At 43.6% G+C, this 27,672-nt stretch overlaps 2 protein-coding genes across 7 annotated transcripts in view; one reads left to right on the top strand and one right to left on the bottom strand.

The window, feature by feature from the left end:
• Positions 1–27,672, top strand: part of LOC142373457 (NACHT, LRR and PYD domains-containing protein 14-like) — a 337,305-nt gene that overhangs the window by 169,600 nt on the left and 140,033 nt on the right. The gene's annotated exons all lie outside the window — the stretch shown is intronic.
• LOC142373460 (NACHT, LRR and PYD domains-containing protein 12-like) overlaps positions 1–27,672 on the bottom strand; it is a 65,918-nt gene that overhangs the window by 7,770 nt on the left and 30,476 nt on the right. Inside the window, exons 8-16 of one of the 2 annotated variants that reach the window (XM_075456726.1) lie at positions 26,043–26,162; positions 24,720–24,839; positions 21,698–21,903; positions 19,186–20,974; positions 16,346–16,519; positions 14,462–14,632; positions 3,079–3,252; positions 859–1,035; positions 478–651 (exon numbers count right to left, since the gene is read on the bottom strand). In XM_075456726.1, the coding sequence (XP_075312841.1) occupies positions 478–651; positions 859–1,035; positions 3,079–3,252; positions 14,462–14,632; positions 16,346–16,519; positions 19,186–20,974; positions 21,698–21,903; positions 24,720–24,839; positions 26,043–26,162 (3,105 nt within the window). The remainder of the gene's footprint in view (positions 1–477; positions 652–858; positions 1,036–3,078; positions 3,253–14,461; positions 14,633–16,345; positions 16,520–19,185; positions 20,975–21,697; positions 21,904–24,719; positions 24,840–26,042; positions 26,163–27,672) is intronic. The other variant, XM_075456727.1, reaches the window with a different exon arrangement.

Here is a 27,672-nt window from a genome sequence, read left to right as displayed (position 1 = left end):
CTCGTATGGCGTAACGCTACTGAACGCATCAGCGATCAAACTTTGCTTGGGCTTCACTTCTCCGCCGTTTCTCTCAGTGCTGTACACTCTTGATGCAGCGGTGGAGTTGTTTCATCACCAATTTTTGGTGATGACGTCAGAGAAGTAGGACTTTCCTGCATTCCTCAGTTGTAAATTATAAGAGTAATGTTTCCCTTTATAGATGTTATAATCAACCTGGAGATTTGTTTTTCTCCATCTTTAGGACTGCAGGATGCTGAGACTTTGTTCCATCTTCTCATCCAACACATGTCATTATGATGCTGATCCTCTGCTGCATGTTCAGATGCTTATGAGAAAAAACACTGAAAAAACAGACTTACTGTGATGGTCCTCAGTGTGGATCAGTATAACATCAGTCTGATATGTAAAGTTTAGTGTCAACACAGCTTTCACATCACATTCATCTTGGAACACAACTAAAAGGTGGCGTCTGACCTCAGAGTCTTCAGTCTGCAAAGTGGACTTCCCAGAAAACCACACAGCTGTTTCACTTCTGAATCCTTTATGGTGTTCCTACTCAGGTCCAGTTCTGTCACGTTGGAGGGGTTGGACTTCAAAGCCGAGGCCAGAGGAGCACAGCTGATCTCTGACAAACTGCAGTGCTCAAATCTGAATGAAACACAAAAACATGTCGAAAAAATGGAATCAAATGTGCTTTTATATCTTTGCAGGCCTTAAATATTAGTGTCAGCATCAAAGAATTATTCAATGTGTTTTCTTACATTTGATTAACTAGAAATTATAAATGAAGATGCAGGAGAATTAATTGTGTCTGGAAACATGAAGACCTCCAACAGTTCCATTCAGTGAACTGACCTCAGAGTCTTCAGTTTGTAGTCTGGACTCTCCACAAGATCAGACAGTTGCTTCGCTGCTGATTCCTGCAGGTTGTAGTTGTACCTCAGGTCCAGTTCTGTCAGATGGGAGGGGTTAGATTTCAGAGCTGAGACCAGAGAAGTACAGCTGACGTCTGACAACCCACAGCACTGCAATCTGAATAAAGAATAAAGCATGTGAGCTGAAGCCAACAGGATGCAGGTTAAAACAGTCCAACAGAACAAGTGAAAAAGAGCTCAAACGTTACAGTTTATGAGGGCAGTATTCAATGTAATCACCTAATGTGCACGTGATGAGTGAGAGCATGAGTAGTACTGTGTAGCAGTGTCACAGCCCCTGGGGCTTGTACCGGGCATGTCTCTCTCAGTGTTGCCAGATTAGGTTGAGCGATTTCCGCCCAATCACGTTCCAAAACCCGCCCACTTCAGCAAAAAACCGCCCAACAACGTTTTTCACATGAAAACATTTAATATTTGAGTAATACTTAAATTCTGAAACATATTACTCATTAAGCACATAACAAGTATCATTCACAGTGTTACAAAGTTGTTTTTTTGTTTTGTTTTTCATGTCAGTATAATGCTAAAGTGTTTAAGTCCTACTTTTTTTTTTTTTTTTTTTGAATCAGGGCAGTAATCCGCCTACACCCTTTCTTTCTTTCTTTCCGGTATTTATTCCGGGCGGTATTTAATGCATATACAGAGCAGCTTGTTGACCGATATATCGGAGGTTTCGTCTCAGTAGAGGGAGAATGGGGACTCACCTATGTCGCTCTTAAGCTCACTTCTAAAGTGAGGGGCCAGCACTGATTTTATCATGGCCGTGCACTTGGTGCGATGCATTCGAAACTTCCCAAATTCCTCTTCTAGGATGTCTGACAGATCATCCACTGCATTGATCGACGTGTGGCACGCCACGTATGTTGCAACTCTAATTTCCCTTCTTTTCTGGTCATTGTTGATCTCGCCATCAGAACTGGTTGTTGGTCTAGCAAAGGACTTGATGCTAGTGTTGACGTTCGGGAGACAGTTAGCCTTGTGTCTTTTTGTCTCTGCGTGGTCTTTAAGGTCCCTTGCTTAGTGCTGTAGCTGGTTGAGTACCGGTAGCCTTATGGAAAAGGTGTAAAATTTATCATATAAAATAAAATTTATCGTATAAATTTTAGAACGTTTCCGGCTACTCAACCTCAGGGCCATATATGACTCTGTTCAACCAGCTACGGCATATCTGCCGCCTGCTGTGTACGTAGGCCTACACTGTATGGATTGATAGGAACACAATTTGATTTGCCCGAAGGAATTTTCTGCCCGCCGGAGGCAGTCAAAAGACGCCCAATTGGGCGGCCACCCGCCCAATCTGGCAACACTGGTCTCTCTCCTCCCTCTTTCTTTTTGTCTCCTCCCTCAGACCAGGAAGCTGATTGGAGTGTGCAGCAGTGATTGCAGCAGCTCGTACACCTGGCCGTCTGTGGGAGTGGATTTAAGCCGCCTTATTTTGTTAGTTCTTCCCTTTTGGTTCCTGGCTGGGTTTTTGGTTTTGGGTTTGTTTGGTTTATGCTCTTGTTATATTTGGCACCATACAACACCTTCGCAGCAGATTCATGCTCCACAACACCACTACACTACTGATGACTGATTGCCACATCCCATCGTTTTACTTTTAAAACTTACTTTTAAGTTTGAATTGTTTAAATAAATTGGATTTCCTTTTAACTCACAAACCGTGTGCTTCCTCCTTTTTGATACGGCTTTTGAGCCAGGTCGTGTCAGGCAGCATCTTAGATTACAAAACTTGTAGTGATTCTGAACATATTTACAAGTGTTTTTGGCCTTTTTTGGTCATTTTCTTCATTCTTGTACACAAATATGAACACAGCTATTCCAAATAATGAACTTTTTTCATGATTTTTGTCTTTTTATCCCCATAAAAACAACAGAAAACCAGTAAAAGCCTTTACATCCTAAGTCTTTGATGTAAACACTTCCACAAAGCCACATCAGCTAATGGCTGTCACAGATATGCTGTTTTATTTCATTCAGTTTCTCATCAATTTTCTCAAAGATTTTGAATGGGAAGACACCTTTATTGGGGGGGGGGGGTCATCTATATGGATCTTTAAACGTCTTATATCTCCGATTTAATGTCAGCACAGCTTACATCATATTAATGTGAACACACAACTAAAAGATGGTGTCTGACCTCAGAGTCTTCAGGCCACAGTGTGGACTCTGCAGAAAGCTGCACAGCTCCTTCACTCCTGAGTCCTGCAGCATGTTCCAGCTCAGGTCCAGTTCTGTCAGATGGGAGGGGTTGGACTTCAGAGCTGAGACCAGAGAAGCACAGCTGACCTCTGACAACCCGCAGCCTTCCAATCTAAATGAAGAATATATCATGTTGATCAATTTCTAATCAAATATGCCTTCCATGTGTACTTTAAAATGTAGAAGAGGTTTTAAAAAGTCAGCGATTCTCACAGTGAAACACACACAATGAGCAGAAAACAACTCCTCCTTTAAAATAGCACAATAGAATTTATTAAAGTTGGTACAATGATTAAATCAATGGTGCTTCCATCAATAAACACCATTGTGGACTAAGCTAGTCCTATGTACAAAATAAATAACTGAGAAAGCCAGCAGGTGAAACGCCATCTACTGGTGAAAGGCAGTAACGCAGCTGAACAGGTCAGGGCATGTTCAGCCACACTAAGAGCAGCAGACCAGCAAGTCAGCAGACTGTGTGAAGCTGCATGGACTTTCTCTGGTTTTGTTATCCCTTGTGAGCGTTCTTGAGGACATGTAAGTGCTTTCTACTTCTTAGTCATGCATATGTTGATCATTTATTCTAGTTTGTGTTACATGGGAGTATTTTGTGGTTACTTTGATATGTGAGGCTCCAATGCTGTTCAGCATGCTTTGCCTCTGCTAACTTTATGTTGGAATTTGTACAGTTTCCTCTGCCAATTATATTGCATTTCTGTTGTTGTGTTATGCTTAAGTAACAGTTTGTACATAAGTGAGGGATATTACTGGTAAACTTTAAATCATATGGCAGTTTATTTATGAATGTTTATTCTGATTTAACTGTTGAATGATATTCTGAGCAGATTTTCTGATACATTTTATTGCTTTTCTATATATTTTCAGACCGCACACATACATATGTTGTACAATGATGTTAAAGTTCAACATCATTCATTAAAGAAGACACATCAGATCTCTCTGTCCAAGTGCCTTGATTCTCTAATCGGAATCATAGTCCATAATCCACCGCCACAACCAGCAATCCTTCTTTCTGAGTCTCGCCCCTCAAACATAACTAACAATGAAAAACACAGATGCAACCCTGAGGTTCCCAAACTATACAAAACACAGTCTGAGCCGATACAAGTCGGGCCTTCAGCTGATCCAAAATGCTGCAGCCAGAGTTCTGATGAGATCTAACAGCAGAGATCATATTTCTCAGTTTTTCATTTCAGCATTTTTTCATGTTTAAAACTGGAAAAAATAAGACACTCACTTCAACATTCTGCTGTTCAATTTCAAATCATATGGGGTCCTTTCCTGGATGCATTTCAAAATGTAGAAGATAATACCTCATGTGCATTCACTTTTATTCATGTGTACTACTCCCTCATGTCAGGTGTGCAGATGTAGGGCAGTGACCAGGGTGGGAATGAATGGGATTATGTTGAAGGGGTTGTTTTATGTATGGATATTCCCTTTTATTTTTGTCTTGCTCTCGGTGGAAGAGGTCGCATTTTCTCTCTGCTCCTCCCTTCCTTTTTTTGCCCTGCTCAGCGTGTCTGTGTCTTTTTGGAGCATCTTTTTACATATCAGACGAATTCAAGTATGATGGATCTGGTATGTATTTTTAATGCTTCTTGCACTCCCTGCTGCAATGCTTTTATTTTATGTAAAGCACTTTGAACTGTTTGTACATGAAATGTGCTATACAAATAAATTTGATTTGATTTGATTTGATTTGGTCAGCTGGTCTCTCAACGCTATTGATCAAATTGTCTCTAATGCAAAGTTGGGGAAAGGAGAACCCTCATGCCCCGACGGGACATTCTTCGCTGGACACTCAATGGACGCCTGGGGGAAGTGGCGGATCGTGTGTTTGGCGATGCTGTCTGTCGAGGACGCCGAAGATGTGTACATATTCGGATTTATGATACTCGGGTTCCTGCTGTTTGGAGTTGGAGGATACCTGGTATTTCACGAAATTAAGAGAACGTGGACAGCGTTTGATGGGGTCACAAGAGCAATCAACGCTCAGGCTGAGATCAAAGTCAAAGTCAAAGTCAGCTTTATTTGTCAGATCTGTATACGTAAAGGACATACACAGGCTTGAAATGACGTTTCTCTCCAGCTCGATAGTTCAGCGCAGCGGTTGCATATAACTTAAGTTAACACTTTAATACAATAAACTAAACTATGGTGACCGGTAATCAGAGTGACAGCAAAATGTGGATATATATATACAAGGTCTCTGATATTGACATCAGAGTAAAGTGGCAAAGGCAGAAGTAAGTAAAATAAAATAAAATAAGTTAAATATGTTTATGTGCAAATATATACAGGATGAGGTTAGAAAGGCAGAGCAGGGAGGGAGTTGATCCTCCTGACTGCCTGGTGAACGAAGCTGTCCCTCAGTCTGCTGGTTCTGGCTCGGAGGCTCCTCAGTCTCCTCCCTGATGGCAGCAGGCTGAAGAAGCCGTACAGAGGGTGTGTAAGATCGCCCGCTATGCTGAGGGCCTTTCGAGTGAGGCGGGTGTTATGAAGGTCCTGAAGAGAAGGGAATGAGGTGCCGACAATCTTCTCAGCTGCTCTCACAATGCGCTGGAGGGACTTGCGACAGGATGCTGTGCAGTTGCCGTACCACACTGTGATGCAGCTGGTCATGATGCTCTCGATGGCACCTTTGTAAAAGGTGCACAAGATGGAGGTTGGAGCTCTGGCTCTTTTCAGCTTGCGGAGAAAGTATAGGCGCTGGTGGGCCTTCTTGGCCAGTGATGCAGTGTTCATACTCCAGGACAGGTCCTCCGAGATGTCTACACCCAGGAACCTGGTGCTACTCACTTTTTCCACAGCAGTACCATTGATGGTTAGAGGAGCATGCTGGGAGGGCAGCTTCCTGAAGTCCACAACCATCTCCTTTGTTTTTTCCACATTCAGAGAAAGATTGTTGTGTCCACACCACTGGACCAGGCGGCTCACCTCACTCCTGTAGTTTGTCTCGTCGTTTTTGTGAATGAGACCCACCACAGTCGTATCGTCCGCAAACTTGAAGAAGAAGTTGGAGCTGTTTGTTGGAGTGCAGTCATGTGTCAGCAGAGTGAATAGAAGGGGGCTCAGCACGCATCCTTGGGGTGCCCCTGTGTTTAACACGATGGTACTGGATGAGTTGCTGCCGACCCGTACTGCCTGTGGTCTTCCAGTCAGAAAGTCTAACAGCCAGTTGCACATTGAGGCACTGAGCCCTAGACTGTCCAGTTTCTGAATAAGTTGTTGGGGAATGATAGTATTAAAGGAGAACTCCGGGGCATTTGAAGCGCATTTCCATTGCTAGAGGTTGTCAAATACTGATAGTAGGACACAGACAGGTGCAAATCTGCGCTCCCTGTGTGGACAATACATGCCCAGTAATATTGTTGTAATGTTTTAAAAACTTGAACGCAGTTTTTCTAGAGAAGATAATTGTTTTGTATATGGGATTATCGTCCATCGACTCTTTTGGGCTTTCACATGCGCGAGCGTACAACTAACCGGTGAGTTACATGCTGTTTATAAAGTTGTTTTGTAACGTCCCCATGCCAGTAATGTGAGAACCATGCATATGGTTTTGACGGTAAGGCTTGTGACTTTATTGTCGGATGGTTTATAAAGTGGTGTGACGTTTCTGCAGTGTGCAAGTTGTTGTTTTACGTGGAAGGGTTAGCGCTTGCCCCTAGCCACCACGTATTAGCCTCGCATGACAGGCTGAGCGAACAGCGCAATCTCCACACAGGGAGCGCAGATTTGCACCTGTCTGTGTCCTACTATCAGTATTTGACAACCTCTAGCAATGGAAATGCGCTTCAAATGCCCCGGAGTTCTCCTTTAAATGCCAAGCTGAAATCAATAAATAGCATTCTGACATAAGAGTCCTTAGTGTCTAAATGAGTGAGAGCTGTGTGTAGGGCAGTTGAGATGGCATCATCGGTGGAACGATTTGGCCGATATGCAAATTGGAAAGGATCCAGAGAAGCAGGAAGGACGGATTTGATGTGTTGCATGACTAGTCTTTCAAAGCACTTCATGGCGATGGGGGTGAGTGCTACTGGCCGATAGTCATTCAGAGAGGAGGGTGATGCCTTCTTCGGTACAGGGATGATGGTGGTGGATTTAAAGCAGGTGGGGACGATGGTCTGACTCAGCGAGATATTGAAAATGTCTGTGAAGACAGCTGCTACTTCCCCTGCACAGTCCTTTAACACCCGGCCCGGTATGTTCTCAGGGCCAGGAGCTTTTCGAGCGTTGATCTTGCTGAAAGATCGCCTCACACTGTCTGTGGACAGCATCAGTTCCTGGTCGCCAGGAGAGATGGGATAATTCTGTGCAGGTGTGCTGTTATGTGCTTCAAACCGAGCAAAAAAATTGTTCTGTTCATTTAGCATAGATGTGGTGTTGTCACATGTCTGTGGAGTCGGCTTATAGTCCGTAATGGCCTGAATTCCTCGCCACAGACTTCGTGCATCATTACTGGTTCTGAAATGGTGGGATATCTTCTTGGAATACTGTTTTTTGGCTTTTTTAATGCCCTTGGACAGGTTGTTTCTGGCTGTCCTCAGGCCCACCTGATCTCCTGCTGTGAAGGCAGCATTTCTGGCTCTCAGTAGACTGTGGACCTCCTTTGTCAGCCATGGCTTTTGATTGGCCCTCACAGTGATGGTCTTCAGGTCAGTGACATCATCAATACACTTGGTTGATGTATGAGCAGACAGTGTCTGAGTACTCCTGGAGATCTGTGGTGTTGTTATTGTCAGTAGCAGCTTCTTTGAACATATTCCAATCTGTGGTGTAGAAGCAGTCTTGGAGAGCTTCTGAAGAACCCTCTGGCCATACTGGTACCTGCTTGCAAACTGGTTTGGTGACTTTAACCAGAGGTCTATATGCGGGCATTAGCATGACACTGATGTGGTCAGAGGTGCCGATGTGGGGGAGGGGAACCGCTTTGTAAGCTCCTCTCATGGTGGTAAAAACTTGGTCCAGTGTATTGTTTCCTCTTGTTGGAAAGTTAATGTGTTTGTGAATTTTTGGAAGGAGGCTTCTTGGATCTGCGTGGTTAAAATCCCCAGCTAGGATAAAAAAAGCATCAGGGTGTGCTGTCTGCTGATCACTAATGTGTGGATACAGTTCATTCAGTGCCTCATTTCTATTCCTGTTGCTGGAGCTCGGAGGTATATAAACAGCTACAATTATAACAGCTGTAAATTCCCTCGGTAAATAGAATGGTCGGCCCTTAATAACTATAAACTCCACTAATGGTGAGCAGTGTCTATAAACCACAGCAGCATCGCGGCACCAGGCATCGTTTATGTAAACACAGAGCCCGCCGCCGCGGGTCTTACCTCCTTCAGCGAGAGCTCTGTCGGCACGGTGGCATGTGAGCCTCTCGAGCTGGATAGCATGGTCCGGAACGTTGTTGTTTAGCCATGTTTCCGTGAACACAAAAACACAACAGTCTTCCACATTCTTCTGTGTTGATCATAGTAAGCGTATGTAGTCCAGTTTATTGTCCAATGAGCGTACATTAGCCAGGACCATGGATGGAATAGCCGGTTTATGCGGGCTAGCCGCCAGCCTCGCGCGGATACCTCCGCGCTTGCCCCGCTTCTGCTTCCTTTCACTCCGCTTGTGGCGCTTCCACTCTGGCCGAGACGAAGGTGGTGACGGTGGCATTGATGATGCGGGCTTCCTGAGCAGGTCACAGGCTCGTAGCTCCTCTTTGAGTTCGTCATTTAGCTCCTCTTTGGATTCGTCATGCAGCTCCTCTTTGAGTTCGTCATTTATGTTCGGAAAAAGAGATTTCCTGACAGCAAGCAGGAACTCACGGCTGTATTTGCGGTTTGAAACATTTATACACGACGAAGACGTACAAACACACTGCGATTTGCAGGACAAAAAACACGAAAACGCTGGACTATCGGGAGAGAGAGAAGCCGCAGCGTGTGCACGCGTGTGCACGCGCCGCCATGTACTCTCTTCTACGCGAGCAGAATGGGAAGCTGGATGCGATCCTTACACAGGTTCGCAGGCTGGCTGAGATTCCTGGACTCAGAATAGAAATGGATTAATCTGGGAGAATGGCTGATTGATCACTTGGACCGGGCGGAAAGGGTCCACATCCCACAAATTCGGTTGAATTCGGGACTTTCGCCATGAGACAACCAGCAAGGACAAGAAGACAGGCAACATAATCAGTTGTCTGTCTGACCTAAATAAATTGTTATTCCAATCCGGCGCCCCACACTGGCCTTGTAGCCAGCTGCAAAATCGTTCTCCACGTTTGTTATGAAAACATGATGCTCTTTCCCATGTGCTCCCCCCTCCCCTTCCTGAGGGGTCTCTGTGAGAACTGTTGAACTGGCTGACATATTCCAACTGTCAAGGACAAAACGCCTGATACAACACTCTGCGCAGACTTATTGAACACACACGCATGCACACACACACTCATTGATAACACACGCAATTCCTCACCTCTTCACTGGTCCCACTGCTTAATGATGTTGTGTGTATGTGTTGCTTTTCGTGCTGAGGTTTTTTTTTTGCGATCTCAAACTGTATCCTGATAAAGGGTAAAGTGTGAAGTATGATTTTTATTTTCTTTCTCCTCCTCTCACCTAATGTGGGTCCTTTCTTTCTCTTATTAAAGGAGCGGCTGCGCTCTTCAATGAGCTGCGTGCCCTCTTTGTCCTGGCAGCGCACCGCAAGGAGCGCATGGCCATGGTCACCTGTCTCCCCTGTCTGTTTTCCCTGTGTGTCTGTCCGGATGGGTGTACTGGAACTGTAATTTCGTTATGCTGTAAGGTGTAATGACAATAAATGCTATTCATTCATTTATTTTTTTTGTTTGTTTGGTCTTTCTATAATCTGGTTTAAGTGTGTGGGTTAGTTACTCCATGTGTATGATTCATCTGTAACCATTTTTATTAGGGCTGGGCCAGTTAACTCGTTATTATCGCGTTAACTTGTTTATTATTTAACGCCGATAAATATTTTATCACGCATTAACGCAGGTTTTATTATTGTAAAAGACTGTTGCTCACAGGCTTTTATTCTGTAAAAGTCTGCTGCTGTCTGCTGTGGAACAGGAAAAGAAAGTAATCGGCGGATCCACCAAACATGGAGAAGGGTACGGAACTTTTACTCGGCCATTTTCATGTTAAAGTTCTTCCAGACGGCGGAGTCGACAGAACCAAAGTCATCTGCCAATATGCCGCCCACTGATTGGACGCGATAATCCGGTTCTTTTCACAGATGTTTATTTACGCCACATCAACAGTGTAGAACTAAATGTTCCAGTAAACAAAGTAAAAGACAACGTTAGTTGTTGTAATCATTAAAGAAATAGCATTCTTAGCATTGTCGCTGGTACCAATAAATAATCAAAGTAATACTGGCCACTTTAGCCTGCTTCTCAATCGCTTGGCCCTATTTTCTCTCCCTTCGTATCACTACGGGCTGTGTAAACTGTGCAGACCGAAGAGCAGATCGAGCAGTCCCCTGCTTCCGAGCAGTAAACACTGTAACAGGCGCGGCTATTGCTAGGTGGCTGAACGCAGTGATATGAAGGGAGGCAAAAATAGGACCAAGCGATGTGAGGTCTGACTTTTTCTGGAGGGACAATTTTGTGATGCAAATGTATTACTCTGTTTAACGCATATTGTTTTGAGAAGCAAAACGCTTTATTTTCAGGACCCTAGCAAACTAGCCGGACTACCTTCATCAACGCCAAAATGAGGCTGGAACTCGGCTCACAGGACGCAGCAGGGGGTAAGAAGATGTTCATAAATGATGTTGCTGATATGGGATATCATACAGCTTCATGTCAAAAGAGGCAAACTATCCCTTTAATTGCCCGTTTTCGGACAGAGCCGTTCTAAGAACACCGTTCTGATAACTGTCCTTCTCCAGCGGAACTGTTTCAGTCTGCATTCGCACATGAGTCGGGACTGATGCGGCGCAGCCGTCTGCGATAGCAACGTGTTACTTTAGCGCCACATTCAACTACAAAACAGAACAAAACATACAACAGTAAGGAAGAAAAGAGAGAGTAACACAGGCATAACAGTAAGAGAAGAAAAAAACACCACCAAGAAGCTAACATGGAGAGCGGGGAGGACGCCGTGTTCATGGTCTGCATGATGGTGATATTAATCATGGACGATCACATGGGGCGTCTAACATGGAGGCTGGAAGAGCTCACAGAGAGAGTCAGGAGACGAAGGATGGAGCGCAGGCCATACTTCTTGGTTTCCTGAAGGAAGGAGAGCAGAGCGCCGCAGACAAAGGAGACCACGTGTAAGTTTAACTTATTAAACACGCCAAGGTTGTGTCTGTGTCGTATGAGGAAACATTTCAGCCTGACAACATGACAAGGGGCGGAGCTACCGACCACCAAACACCTCCGTCAGATGTGCTCCTATAGAACCCAGAACAGACCCAGCAGAGGAGAAGGAGCTAAAATGGTTCCAGGAACTGAGGGAGATGGTCCCGAGTTCCTGTATGTGCGAATGCAGGAGAAAACGGCCCCGTTCATTAAAAGGTTATAAGAACTGCCAAAGGTTCCTACAGTCCGAATGCGGCTAATGTTGGCCTGTTCAACTGCATTGTGGGAATTTGATATACGTGGCTGAGACGCGGATAATTCTGTCCCACACGGCTGGCATGGCTCGGCTCAGGGTAGACTGGCACAGTCCCAATCGGTTGGCCAGCGCCCTCTGGAATGCCCCGGTTGCTATAGGAACCCCAGTGTGCAAATCACCTGTGAGCACAGGCACCGCATGGCTCCTCGCTGTGTTGCGCTCCAACACCAGCCACAGCTCTGCGCACAGTTCCAGGAGGATTTCCCTCAAAACGGCTAATGAGTCAGTCGCCATCATATGCCAGCAAATCCTCTCTGTCTCTGAACACACGCTCTCTTCAAATTGTACCATTTGCATTTCTAATACTGCTAAAGCAGCCATTGTTTTTAATGGAATGCATTGAACCACTTTGCGCTGCTTTTATATCTACTTGTGACACATGGGTGTGTTAATTGTTCATCAGTATTAATTATTCATCTATCTCAAATGTGCACATCACTGTCTGAGGACTAATTGTTGTCAGGGGTGGAAATAGAGGTATGTTCAAAAAGGAGTGAGATTATCGAAGCCCACGCCCCCGCAGGAATTATCATATAATTACATTTTGCCACCACCTCTGCCATCCAGGGCTCACCCTATTCACACAAAAATGTTCTTTATATGAAAATACACTGTCCCAGTTCCTTGGAAATTCTTAAAAGTAAAGAATACTGAGACAACGCTGGAAACATTTGGCATGTCCCCTTTTTTTCAATTTTTTTGAAAAAGTCTGACATTTTGAATATGACTCAATACACACAAGTTCCAAAATATCACACCATTAACAACCTCAGTTCACTCTCATAGATTTTTATATCACCACAACTTTCTTTAGCACACCGAGAAACAACAGAAAAATAGCCTCAGAGCAGCTAAAAAGACAAGTTTCTCACCGTTGCTCTCTGTATTTCAAATTACGCCGATATCGGAGCTTGCAGCGGCTCTACAGGTGACAGGTGAGTGTTAAGCTGGGTACACACTGTGCGATTTTTTTCAATCGCGGTATTCAGCTGCTGCTCATACTGTACGAGTGAATCGCAATGGTTAAAACGTCACAGCTCACGATTCCTGTTCTCACACTGTACGACCCGATGGTCTGATGCGATCTGGCTGCTCACACTACACGACACGTCGGACTCGGTCGCTGCCATGCTGTTCTGTTGTCTTTTTCTTCTTCTGTTGACATTTTTCTCTTCCGTACCTATGTGCGCGCATGCGTAGTGTGACAGGATGAGGTCAATCGGCTGGTCCAGCTGCTTCAACTGTGCGAGAGCCTCACGAGGAGCGACCAGGATTTCAAACAAGTTTGATTTTCATCCGATCGATCGGGAGGTGGTCGGGAGGGCTTAATCGTTTGTCGTTACCCCATGTATACTACACGATGCGAGACGCACGATTGAGCCAAAACTCGGCCCGATCTCCAAAATAGTCGCACGAGTGAAAATCTTGTCCACATCGGGCCAAAAATCGCACAGTGTATGGCCAGCTTTAGCCTGTTAGACACAGAGCTAGCATTAGCATGGACGACGGTAAGCGTTAACAAGCCTTTATTTTGATAACTGACTCGTCTTACCGACGTACTTGTCTCCGGACTTCCAATCGGTAGCCTATGTGCTCTGACTTTCTTTCAGTGTAACTCGGGATTTTTCTCCTTTTTCTGTCCTTTTCACAAGTAGCTGCGCTTTACTTCTCTGGTTAAGGTCAGAAAATAACGTAAAAATCGTGCGCCTGCAGTTCACCTGGCTGTTGAGGCACTGCATACGAACTGTGCGGTGCATTCAAATGCAACAGGAACATTAAACTTTACAGATGCAAACATAAAATAAATACTCTCCCGCTTCTTTTATTGGTCTCTATGTCAGTCCAGAGAGATTCGGGGCTGAACTTTGATGAAATTATAATCAGACATTACAACAACACCCCCCCCCCCCCACCCCCTAAAAAAAAAAACTCATCGGATCTGCACGATTCACACAAGTCCCCCAGACAGCTGTGAAAAAGGCGGCATCCGCCAAAAGGCGCGCCGTTTGCACCCCTGTGTTGTAACAGTTTCCCAACATCACCTTAGGTGTCGCCAAAAAAATCACCAGCTGTAGAAATGTGCGTACGCCAGCCATGAAGTTGGTGTGAGGCACCGCACATTTTTTTTTTCTTTTCGCTCTTGATACATCTGATCGCTGACGTGAAAAGGTGCGTACGCCACTAATTTGTGCGTCCGCACCCTTTGTACATGAGGCCCCAGGTCTTCAGAACCTCCACTAACATGTCCCACAGGGCCACATTGTTCGTGTCAGCGGCAGAGCATAGCCCCACATTTGGTCAGTGGAAAGTGCCAAACAACACAGTCTGCTATGAAGATCCAATGCTATGGAAAGAAAATCCTTATTTATATCAGGCTGGAGCTGCAGAGCTTGTTTTAAAGACTCCAGCATGCTTATGTTAAATGTTCCTAAGCAGTACTGACACATCCATGTTAGCAGACATATCAATACTTAAAGGGAACCTTTGAAATGATTCTAATGTTCGGCGCCCCTTCATGAGACACATGAGCTCAAACAACACTTTCTTTGATAGCTCTGTTCTTTCAGAATCATCACTTTGTGATCAACTCTTTCAAAGATCTCAGGCTTTACTGATAGAATTGGATACACACAGAAACACTACAGCAGACCCAGTTAGAAAACTCACCTCAGAGTCTGTAGTTGACAGCTTGGACTCTCCAGTCCTGTGGACAGCTGCTTCACTCCTAAATCCTTAAGATCAAAGTTCTTACTCAGGTCCAGTTCTGTCAGATGGTTGGACTTCAGAGCTGAGACCAGAGAATCACAGCTGGTCTCTGACAACCTGCAGTCATTCAACCTGAAAGAATGAAACAGTAAAAGTAAGAAAGTATAAAGTATAAAACATAAAAATCAGACATGTTTCTCTTCCTCTACATCATCATTATTTCAGCCTTCTAAAGACAACAGGGGCTCTGGGTCCACAGAAACTTTTTTTCTTACAGTTTCTTATTAGTCCTGAATAATGATCCTTTTTTATGTTTCCCAGCAGGAAGTGCAGATGAACACCAATCATAAAGCTGCTGCTAGAGACCTTTTTGACTCTTAATTCTGATCAATAGCTTCCCAGCTGCAGGAGGAACCTTGGGTGGCATCACTAGACTCAGTGTTTGATGCAGATTATGTAAGAATACGGTGATTTGTGAAACAAATGAACTCGATAGTTTCTAATGTCAGCTTCTAAAGGATTAAACAAAAGTAACCCACTGACCCTCAGTTCATCACATACTGATGTGAGGAGGCAGCTACATTCGGTTTCAGCACACTGGATATCCCTAAAAAGTGTTACTCATGGTCCAGATCTCCAGGCTTCATTTGTGCTTTGCATGGCAGCTCATGATTTTATGGAAAAGCAGCAAATCCATCATCAAAACCACGAAGCTGTCCATACACAACTTGGCAGAATAGGTTGCAAACATGGAACTTTTACAGCCTGGACAACAAACATTTCAAAGATGTCAGTTCTGGAGGCTTTTAGAAGCTCCACAATATCAATCAGGCTTTTGTACTTGTAAATAAATGGTGGGCTGGTGTCAGATGAGTTGGGGTGATAAAATATCTATCCATCTATATCTGGTTTATAGCATTTACTGTGCAAACAAACCTGCTCCAGTTTCAAGAGAAGTAACGGTGAGGGCCACTTCAAAACCTCTTGGTGAACATAAAACCTGGTTCACAAACCGGCTTCAGCAGCAGAGCATTTAACTGAGGCATCTTTAGAGCCCATCGATATATTTACCAGGGCAGAAACAGCAAAGGCCTGCTTTATGTCTACAGTCAAAGTAATCTGCAGACTTTGGCAACAACATGAAATAGTAAAGCAGATAAAGGGATTCCAATGATCAGCTGTTATCAGGTGGACAGAAGACACTGGGACATAAGTCTCCGGTTATTTGCTGATCTTTTAGCGCCGCCATGTTTCAGTACTGTAATGGACAAAAGCTCAGAGGTGAAGATGTTGCTCAGTTCTGTGCCTGGCTGAAGTTCCCTAAGAAAAGAAGTCATATAGAAATTAAATGAAGTGTTGGGGCAGTGCTCTGCCTTTCCTTCACAGTCTGTCTGTAATTACTGGCTGAAGGCTAAAACCCAAAGGAGACTGAGTCATTGTGCTGAAAGTGACTGAACTCTGCACATTTGTCCTGTTCAAATGAGCAGCAGAAGCAGCAGATCTGTCAGTTTGTGTTGCAGTTTAATCTTCATCCAGCTTTCCAAACTTTACTGATCAAAGATCTCTCAGATGAACCCAGAAGGACGAGTGAAAGAAACATTTCAGCTGCTCAATGTTTAAGTCTGATCTAAAGGGTTTTGTCTTCTTTTATGACTAAAGAGAAATGGTTTATAACCAGGATCATCTTTCTAAGTTACTGTTTATTTAAGAAACTGAGAAAAGAACTGCTTTGGCAGGTGAACAATGTAAGAGAAGCTTTATTTAGAAGTGTGGAAACACTGAATATTTTCATCATTTTAACATAACAGTAAATCATTTAAACTAAAAGAGCTGCAGTGAACTGACCTCAGAGCCTCCAGTCTGCAGTTTGGACTTTCCAGTCCAGCAGACAGATGTTCCACTCCTGGATCCGTCAGCTTGTTGTTACTCAGGTCCAGTTCTTTCAGATGGGAGGGGTTGGACTTCAGAGCAGAGGCCACAACTTCACAGTGAGTCTCTGAGAGTTCACACCCAGCAAGTCTGTGATGAGAGAAAATATAATAACATCTGCACAGTAAAAACTAACTGAACTCATATTCTAACTGAACACAGTGATGTGAATGTAATGTCCTCTGATGAACATTGTTCTTCACCTCTGTGATTAATCTGATCTCATCTTCCTGCATTTGACGTGACACAATTGTTCTCTTCAGTCTCGCACACGTGAGCACTTTTAAATGGATTTTTCTGAATGATTTGATCTAATCTGCAGATAAAGAGAGAAACATGGTGACCTCCGGTATGGCAACCAAGCAAGAAGCAGCAGAAATCATCTCACTCCCCCCGACCACACTCGCTGTGGAAGTTGACCTAAAACTATTAGATTATTAGGATATTAACACCTGGTAGAATGAAAAAGGGAAATAAAAGAAAAACAAGAGGAAGAACTCAGCTATACTCGGAATAAATTAGTGGATAAAACAAGTTCATTCAACAGGAAAATACTAAAATATGTGATTAGCTCGTTTTTCAGGTTCGGCTGATGTCTGAGCTGATGATACATCAGTCTGAGGTGATAATACATCAGTCTGAGGTGATGATACATCAGTCTGAGGTGATGATACATCAGTCTGAGATGATAATACATCAGTCTGAGCTGATGATACATCAGTCTGAGGTGATGATACATCAGTCTGAGGTGATGATACATCAGTCTGAGGTGGGCTGTCACGATAACAAATTTTGCTGGACGATAAATTGGCCAAGAAATTATTGCGATAATCGATAATATTGAATTTTTCGCGACTTTCAAACAATTTAATGACAATGGGATAAAAAAATGCAATAAAAATGCGAATACACCCTTTTAAATATCAATAAATGTGATTTTATTAAAATAACAATGAAGAATTTCTTTCAAAGTTTCTTGTAAACAAACATGGGGCATTTCACACACACACACGCACACACAAGCAAACGGAGTAAACAATAAGAACACCTACCCACCCGAGGTGGCATTAACGAGAGCAAGAGATGTCATATTTGTGTCCAGCAGAGCAGAATGCTATGGTCAAACACCAGCCAAATTATCATGTGAACAAGAGCAAGAACCGTATTGCTGGATTTACATGGCACCGTTTTATTACAAATCCGACATATCGGCTCGTTTAGATTCAGTGGCTCACCCTCATCATTTGGCTGGAGGCTAAAGTGGTCCCACACGGGAGCTTTCGCCGTTTTCTTTGGCACCAGTTCCATAACTTTTCTTTCGTTAGCTGCTATCTGACTTGACGCGAGCTGCAGCTTCTGCGAGGTAACAGTCGAACGAATGCTGCTGCTAACTATCAGGGGTCAGCAGTAGAACACATGGTCTCAAACAGCGCAAATATGTTACCAGGGCAACGACCTTTTTTTTTTCAGGGAGGCCTGCACTGAAAATTGAAAATGCTCTAACGTTCAACAATCATTGCGCTGAGTGAAAGCGCCCATCATTCGGTTAGGCAGGGAAAGGGCAGGAGTGGCGAGGAAACAAAGAAATGCACAAAAAAAAAAAAAAAGACTTATCGTGGCCAGAAAAGTGATCGTGCTTGGAAAAAGTTATCGGACGATTTATTGACTTATTGGATATCATGACAGGCCTAAGTCTGAGGTGATGATACATCAGTCTGAGGTGATAATACATCAGTCTGAGGTGATGATACATCAGTCTGAGGTGATAATACATCAGTCTGAGGTGATGATACATCAGTCTGAGGTGATGATACATCAGTCTGAGGTGATGATACATCAGTCTGAGGTGATGATACATCAGTCTGAGGTGATAAAACATCAGGCTGGGGCTGGAGCCGTGACAGTTTTAGGTGCTGGAAAGTGATACCTGAGGCCACCTTCTCTGTTCAAAGATGGTTTTTCCAGTTTAACATAGATAGCTTCTTTGACTCGCCTCTGTAACAATCTGTCTTCTGGAAAGAGAAGACGTCCAGGTTGAGTGTATTTGGGATTTCATTGTTCATGAGGAAAGCAATAATTTTATTTTTGTTAAACCATGTTCAGTAGCTATTTATTTTGGCAATTATATTTTTTTCAATTATTTATTCTGAGTGTAAAGGTTGAAATACTTCACTGCAATTCTCTGATGTACGTTTGTCCACCATGTAGTGTCTTGTTTTGTTTTGTTTAAAATAAAATAGTATCTTAAATGTGTAAGTCAGTCATTAATGTGTTCACTGTTAAGCAAAAGCCAACATGCTAACAGAAGAGATTGTGCTCATACTTGCTCTGTAGTAATTTGCTCAAACAGCAGGAAAGGAGCAAGCTGCTGAAAATTAAACCATAGTGAGACCGAGCTGGACCATTATTCATCTCTTTTCCAGATTTTTTTTTTTAGATTTTCGCCGTGGTATCGGTTCAATATCGAGTATCGAGGTATTTATGGCAGGTATCGTATCAAAGTCAAAATTTTGGTATGGGAACAACACTAGTCCTGTGCGCTCTACACAGTTATCTCCCACCACCCCTCCCTCACATCTCCAACAGGAAGTCTCCTGCTGGGAAGCACATGTGAGCAGAAACTCTGGAAGAGGTCCAGATGAACCTGTCTGCAGATTCTCCAGAACATCTCTGCTGTTCATGTGTAGAAACGGCTTTTAGGGAACTAAGCTACTAATCTACACTGACACATGAAGTCGATGAACACATCAACTCACCGAGCCTTTCTGCAGTTCCTCACAGCTGGAATCAGTCTCCTTTGTCCCCCAGCTGTTGTGTTGTACTCCTCCAGGTCCAACTCCTCCAGAACCTCCTCTGACATCTGCAGCATGTAGGCCAGAGCTGAGCACTGGATCTCAGAGAGTTCCTTCTCTGATCTGTTCTCTGACTTCAGGAACTCTTGGATCTCCTGATGAACTGAGAGGTCGTTCATCTCCATCAGACAGTGGAAGATGTTGATGCTTCTGTCAGGAGAAATGTTAAACATGTTCATCTCCTTCAGGTTGTTGATGACTTCCTGGATGGTTTCTGGACTGTTCTGTGTCTGACCCAGCAGGCCTGCTAAGAGTCTCTGGTTGGACTCCACAGTGAGGCCATGAAGGAAGCGAACAAACAGGTCCAGGTGGCTATTTTTACTGTCCAGGGATTTCATCATGACTCTCCTCAGGAAGTCATCCAGAGATAAGTGACTGTAGTCTTCTCCCAGGAAGCTCCTCAGCACCTCCTCCTTCCTGTTGGTGTAGCAGTGCATCATGTAGACTGCAGCCAGAAACTCCTGAACACTCAGATGAACAAAGCAGTAAACTGGTTTCTGGAAGATCACACACTCTCTTTTGAAGATCTCTGTACAAACTCCTGAATACAGCGATGCCTCTGTGACATCCAGGCCACACTGCTCCAGGTCTTCTTGGTAGAACATGATGTTTCCTTTCTCCAGATGTTCAAACGCCAGCCTCCCCAGCTTCAGGAGAACGTCCCTGTCGGCCTCCGTCAGCCCCTGTGGACCCGCCTCAGGTCCCTGGTGGTACTTGTTCTTCTTCCTCTGTGTCTGAACCAGCAGGAAGTGGGAGTACATGTCAGTGGTGGTCTTGGGCAGCTCTGCTCTCTGCTCTTTGGTCAACATGTGCTCCAGAACTGTAGCAGTGATCCAGCAGAAGACTGGGATTCTACACATGATGTGGAGGCTCCTGGATGCCTGGATGTGGGAGCTGATTCTGCTGGACAGCTGTTCATCTCTGAACCTCCTCCTGAAGTACTCCTCCTTCTGGGCATCGGTGAAGCCTCGTACTTCTGTTACCCTGCCAACACATGTAGGAGGGATCCGATTGGCCGCTGCGGGTCGTGTGGTTATCCAGACGAGAGCCGAGGGAAGCAGGTTCCCCCTGATGAGGTTTGTCAGCAGCACGCTGACTGATGACGTCTGTGTGACCTCAGACACAACCTGACAGCTGAAATCCAGCGACAGTCTGCTTTCATCCAGGCCGTCAAAGATGAACAGAAGTGTGCAGCCGGCCAGCTGCTCTGCTGGGAGCTTCTGTAATGTTGGATGGAAAACATGGAGCAGCGTGAGAAGACTGTGCTGCTCCTCTCTGAGCAGGTTCAGCTCCCTGAAGGAAAGCAGAACCACCACACTGACATCCTGGTTCTCCAGGCCCTCGGCCCAGTCCAGAGTGAACTTCAGCACTGAGAAGGTTTTTCCAACACCAGCGACGCCGTTGGTCAGAACCACTCTGATGGCTTCCTCTTGCTCAGGTAAGGCTTTGAAGACGTCGTGGCACCTGATGGGAGAGTCATGGAGGCTCTGGATCTTGGAAGCCGTCTCCAGCTGCCTCACCTCATGCTGGGTATTAACCTCTTCACTCTGTCCCTCTGTGATGTAGAGCTCAGTGTAGATCCTGTTGAGGAGGGTTCCACCTCCTGTTCCATCAGGTCCTTCAGTCACATGTTCACATCTCCTCCTCAGACTCCTCTTATGTTCATCTAAAACCTCCTGCAGACCAGCATCTGCTGAACAAAGAACAAATGAGACCAAACACAAACACAGTAGATTCAATTCATCAGGATTTGTTCTTCTTTCTCTTTCAGACCCCAGCTGAACATGTTTTTGGCTTCACACAGAAAACTTTTCTTTTCCTCCCACCTCTCAGTAAAATGATCAGTAAACAGGAAAACAAGGCTGATGCTAAATGATGTTCCTGATGACCTTTGTGATGACCCCGTGGGTCCTCTTGTGGTTGGTTGTGGTATTAACGAGTGTCTGTCTGTCCTGCTGGGAGGTGATTTCTGTGATTTAGGACACCTGTGGCTCCTTCTGTGTTACTTTGGCTCCTTTAGTCCTGATTTCAGTCTAATCACTCTGCTCTTCTACACAATGTGCTGCCATCTTGGTCATTGTGTTTGTTTAGTTTAATTCAACTCATATGATCCACCTCTGATTTAACTGATTTCCACACCTCGTGATATAAAGGTTGGATTTGGCGTATAAATTCAGTCTGATGATAGTTATTTAAATGATTCTCTAACTTTAATTCATGGTGTGTCTCTTCTGTTGTGTCCATGTGAGTCAGGTCCTAACAACTGTTGTTGTTCTGTTTGACACCACAATGTGTCTGCATTTAAACAGCAGGTTAACCATCAGACCCAAAGCTGTGTGTAAAATCAAACTTGATTTCATGAGGTAAAAACACACGTGATGCATCAGGTAGTAACGGGTTAACAGAAATATCTGACCTGGTGCAGCTCTGGTTCTGGATCTTTCTCCACACTGGGGACAGGAGGAGCCTCCTGAGGAAGCAGACTGGTCCCAGTATGAGGTGATGCACTGTCTGCAGAACCAGTGTCCACAGCTGGTAGAGACCGGATCCTTCAGGACGTCCTGACACAGAGCACAGCAGGACAGCTGCTCCTCCTCACAAACACCGCTCCTCTTCCTCCCTCTGTCAACACATGTCTTCATCACTAAAATCATTTTAAAATAACTCCCTTTGGCATTAACTCTGTTTTTATGTGAACATAAACTCAACCCTTCCTGCAGCAGCATTTTACATTGGGATCAATATTCAGTTTATGTGCTGACTTCACTGTGTGAATATTACTGCTGCTGCCCTACAGAAAACATTTCATTAGATTTTAAATTCATTCTAATCCTTTTCTACATTTGCTATTTTTAGAATTAAGAAATAAATAAACTCTTTAGTAATCACAAAGAGCCAATAAGTGAACTGACATCACTGACGAACACGTGTTCAGGGTCCATGTTGCTCCTGAACTGGAAGTAGAGTTTAGAATAATTTCAACTAAACTTGAAATGATCAGAATCTAAAAGAAAAAGTTCTGTGAGAGCCACAGTGCGCCTGAGCAGGCAGCATCTACCCTCCTGTAAAAAACTTGGGCCACGTCAGATTAAGGGTTCCCACTCTAAGTCAGATATAAATTTCCATGATTTTCCATGACTTTACAGACCCAAAAAAACTAAATTTCCAGGACCAGTTCCGTAAAAAGAAATGACGTTCAAAAGATTTTAAAAGTGTGAAAACAAGATTATCTTCACCCCTAGAGCTGTTCTTTGTCTATATGAAGGTTTACACAACCACAGATATGCAGAACTTAAGTGTAAATGTCAGAAATGACCACCCTTCTCGGCTGAAAGCCATGTAAACACACGGTAAATAAAACAATTTAAATATTTACGATCGTTTATTTGACGAAAAACAAGCATGCAGTTTTTGCTGGTATCATACTCAGGTGTTCTCCGCTGCTTCGTATGGTGCCAATATCGCTGGAACAGGGGATGGGAGCAGCTTCAGGCTCAGGCTCGCTTCTTGTGGATGGTTGAACTAGCATCGCTGTTATGCTAGGCTGTGACAAGCTCGATGATCTCACCGCCCGCAACCGTGAAGCATGTTTTTTGCTAGTCGTATGGCCCCGCAACGCGTGTTCTCTCATATTTGACAGAAATATGACTGTTTTACAAACGCTACATTTAGCTCTGTGGTCATCAATTCGCGATAGCCAGCCTCTGAAATCGTCATTTTCGAGCCAACTTTCTTGGAACCTGCATTTGCCAGTCATGTTTGCCAACTGACGCCGAACCACCACTGCCAGACTTCAGTGGGCTCCAAGATATTGCATTCTAGAATGTTGCACATTACAGCACGAAACCAAACCATCTCTGGTGAAGCGTTGTAGTTATAACCGGTGAGAAACAATGTTATACACCAAACAAAAAAGTAAGCAACAAAATACACTCAAGTTTTGCTTCTACTCAACTGTTAAGAAAATTCCATGATATTCCATGACTGTGCATGCAAAATGGTCAAATTCCATGACTTTCCTAGCCTGGCTGACGCGTCCACATCTCGATGAGATGGTGGTCTGGGAACTAGGTGTGCATTTTCTCGTATTTGAGGCGTGGTTTACGAATGCCTAGAGCCGTTTATTGGGCGCTACGAATGTCTATCAAATGGCGTCTGGTTCTTCCCATGCTGCTTTGCGCGCGATTCATCGCCAATTGTATCACTTATACCAGATGACGTATGTAGAGCGACAGAAATTCGACGAGGAAGAAGAAGAAAAAAAAGTCAAATAAAAGTAAACTTGCGTTCTAAGCTACTTAAAACACTTTCTAAGGCTGCATCGAACGGTAACGTTGTGTCCGCTGCCATGTTGGATTAACACTCTACAAGCTTCGGTGTCGTGCATAGATGTCGTCATCGTCTTGCTGCCCCCCCCCCGTTCTGTGATTGGTTCCCTAACTCAGGCAAAAATAAGGGCGGTGGTTTCCAGGCTGCCTTTGCAGTGTGAATGAAATCGCGCGCAAAGCAGCATGGGAATTCCCAGGCTATGACTTTCCATGACTGGAAAAACTTTTATGAAATTCCATGATATTCCAGAAATTCCATGACCCGTGGGAACCCTGCAGGTTGTGCGCAGCCATCTTGGTTTGACATCACACTGAGTGCTGTTCTCCCATCTGTTGTCATGGCAGCATGAGACAGCAGCAGGTTAACCTCTTTATCAGGACATTTTGCATGTTTGGACTTAAATGCCGAGTTTAAAAAATCCTAAAATATGGAAATCTTCAAAGAAATCTCTGTTTCAGAAGTTTGTAAACTTATCAACAAGTTCAGTCATGAAACAGCTGCAGACTCACCTGGACCAATCAGGACAGGTGGTTTCAGGCTGTAACGGACGCTGCATGTTGAACCAAGCAGAACTCCATGAAGGAGGACCAAAGAAGAACTGATAGAATCACTTTTTATCCTTTATGCTCACATAATCATTTCTACCTCCGTGTAACTGCTCATGCTGCCACTCTTGTACCTCTGCATGAGAATAACAGCTGCACTCGGAGGTCGCCCCTGCCTGCTCTCAGTGCTCTCAGAGGGGAATGTCCCACAGCCTTGGTGGCATCAGAGGATATTCCACAGCCTCGGCACAATCCACACCACTGTCTGCCCCCAGAGGGGCAGAAGGGAATGTCTCATGACTCGTATGAACAAAATGTGAACGTCTGTTTACCCTGTAGAAGCTTGTTTAGAACTTAGTATCTTTGAACATCTGCATCACAGCCTCTGGATGCAGATGTTCCCTTGTTGCATCATGATTAAATGTGGAATGAGTTTTCTTATTCATTTCCCATCATGAACTACAGAAAGAGAGACACTAAATAAACCTTCATTGACAGATAATTTAATCTCACTGGGAGCTTATTTAAGATGAATCATAAGTCAGTTATTGACTCTTCTCTTACTTTCTGTCTGAGGGTCCAGGTTCATTTCTAAACTTTAGTGGAGAATCCATGGACCGGTCACTCTTCATAGACAGACAGTCAGATCCTGGAGACTCTGCTCTCTGTCTGTGGTGCTGACCTCTGCAAACACAAACATGTTGTTATTCACATCACATCAATCTCTGAGAAATTCTCTCATTAAAACCATTTAAGAAGCTGTGAACACACAAACTGCTGCAGAGAATCAGAAGCTTTCCTCTGTAGAACAGGCCTCTTAGATCACATTACAGCTTTTCTATCTGACTGACATCAGAGGCCACGTTTCCTCTGCAAGAACCTTCCACAGAGACCAGGAACCTCTGGAGGGTTCTGACCCTCTGAGTTTCTCTCCAGTGACCAGGAACTAATAAAGATATCAGGAGATATTCTTCATCTGTGAGAGTTAATCCATATCATATCCACACCACATGCTGTCTGCTGAGGCCGAGGTCAGGGTGTTCTCTGCTAAAATAAACATGTTGTGACTCATATCAGACAGAGACTGCAGACAGAGCGGTAACAGGAAAGCAGGAGGATCACACAGCTGGTTAACAACAGATGCTGTAAACCTGGACATGTCACTGAGAAGCAGCGTCTCTGCACCCCAGATGTTGAACAGCTGGCTGTGAGTTTCTGTCCATGTTGTCTACTGAGAGAGTTCACCTGAGTTAGCTGCTGACGCTGTGTGTGACATCATCAGCTAAGTTGTTGCTAAGCTACAGAAGCAACACCCCAAACCACTGATGGAGACCTCTGAAGGTTTCTACCACACCTTCCTCTCTGCTCCACTTCAGCTTTCTACATGTTTGTCAGGTTATTTATGTTTTATTATGTTATCTATAAGAACAGCTGATCTTGGCTAATGATTGATGCTGCAGTGACATCATTTCCCTTCAGGCAACATTTACCACTCCTGTAATACACTCAGCTGTTTCACTGTTTCTGCTCCTGATAATCTCTAATATGGAGAACTGAAGCTGCCTCATTTCAAAATAACATAAATATATATATATATAACATAGAACATGAATATACCAATAAATACTACTAAATAAAAGGTACAGATCTTTTTACTCTGTTATTAATGTACCGACTGTGAAATAAATTGATATTTCTGCCTTCATTTAACTGTGTGTTAAAACCCGTTTATTTACCCTGACATTTAATTTTCTATTTGTTTCATTGATTTAATCCTTTATTCATATATTTATGATATTATCCCTGAATTAATTTGTTCTTTATCTATTCATTTATGCAACAAGTCGATCATGAAAGATGCTGAAATCTCTGTTTCAGGCTTCTTACTTTCTGTCCGAGGGTCCGGGTTCACCACTGAAGTCTGGAACTCTTCCTTTGGACCGGTCACTCTTCATAGACAGACAGTCAGATCCTGGAGACTCTGCTCTCTGTCTGTGGTGCTGACCTCTGCAAACACAAACCAGGAAATATTCTGCACCGTAAAAGTATTTATTTATATCTTTACATGATCAGCTGCTGGTATTCTTTTTCCTTTTTGTCTTCTTCCCTTCCTGCTTTGTCTGCAGCAGCTGCTGCTTTTCAGTGTGATAGATTCATAGATTCTGATCGGTCAGCTGATGCCAACTCCACCTGTTTTACCTGAAGGAGCACATGTAAAACAGTCAGAAAACATTTTGACTTATGGAGTGGATAACTAGCATTGTAGTACCACTTGGTTGTCACACCCAGGGAATGGAGGACGCAGGAGCAGGAGATGTGTTATCCAAAGCTTTTATTGTAGGAGCAGATGTTATTAAGACTCTCCAGAGAGAGAAACAAAACAGGCTATATAATTATTATTTATATATATATATATATATATATATATATATATATATATATATATATATATATATACATATACATATATATATAAATAACATAGAACATGAACATACCAATAAATACTACTAAATAAAGGTACAGATCTTTTTACTCTGTTATTAATGTACCGACTGTGAAATAAATTGATATTTCTGCCTTCATTTAACTTTGTGTTAAAACCCGTTTATTTACCCTGACATTTAATTTTCTATTTGTTTCATTGATTTAATCCTTTATTCATATATTTATGATATTATCCCTGAATTAATTTGTTCTTTATCTATTCATTTATGCAACAAGTCGATCATGAAAGATCCTGAAATCTCTGTTTCAGGCTTCTTACTTTCTGTCCGAGGGTCCGGGTTCATTTCTACCACTGAAGTCTGTGTAGCTGCCACTGATAGGCCTGTGTGGGAACATGTGATTTAGGCTATTTTAATAATAATTATAAAGTCAAAAGTTTGCTTGGTTTTTGTTTCCTTTTGGTTATGTTTATTTTGCTGTGTGAATGGATGTGATTATATTTTGTTCTTGGGTTGTTTTCGTTTATTTTAATCATTTGTTGTATTCTTGGGCCGTGTGTGTCACGTGACCTTAAGGACATTATATGACCCGGAAGCATTGGGGTCAGGTAGAGGAATTTCAGAAATGTTTGGTGTGCACTGCGTTGCAAACGCTCGAGAGAAACCTACCGCTGGTACAAGGCGTACACGGTAATGGCTTGAATTTATATTATATTGTATTTTCTTTACAGATTCTTTTTTGTATGTCTTTTTGGTTAATGTTAATGCGTGGTATGTGTTTGTTTATTGCTTGTCAGTTTTCACGGTGTTCATGACGAACCAAAGGAAATAAAGAAAACCAGTCGTGACATCAGTTTGAAGCGTGGACCGGGTTATTGAGACCAGCAGTAGCTACAGTGAAAACGTGGCCTTCTGACCAAGGATTGCTGTGTTCCTGTGGTGATCGTCGGCGAAACCTTGCGGGTCACTTCTTCACCCTCCTTCCTGGGTGACCGGGTAGCCGTTCTCCATCTTCGGCTCCCACGTCTCCTTCACATCACGTGGTTGTCAGTCTCCTGTGGTCGGCTGGA

Source organism: Odontesthes bonariensis, chromosome 23 (genome assembly GCF_027942865.1).
Source record: "Odontesthes bonariensis isolate fOdoBon6 chromosome 23, fOdoBon6.hap1, whole genome shotgun sequence".
In the NCBI taxonomy this organism is placed as follows: Eukaryota; Metazoa; Chordata; class Actinopteri; order Atheriniformes; family Atherinopsidae; genus Odontesthes; species Odontesthes bonariensis.
The sequence above is the reverse complement of the archived record's forward strand: the minus strand, read 5'-3'. Positions and strand labels throughout refer to the sequence as shown.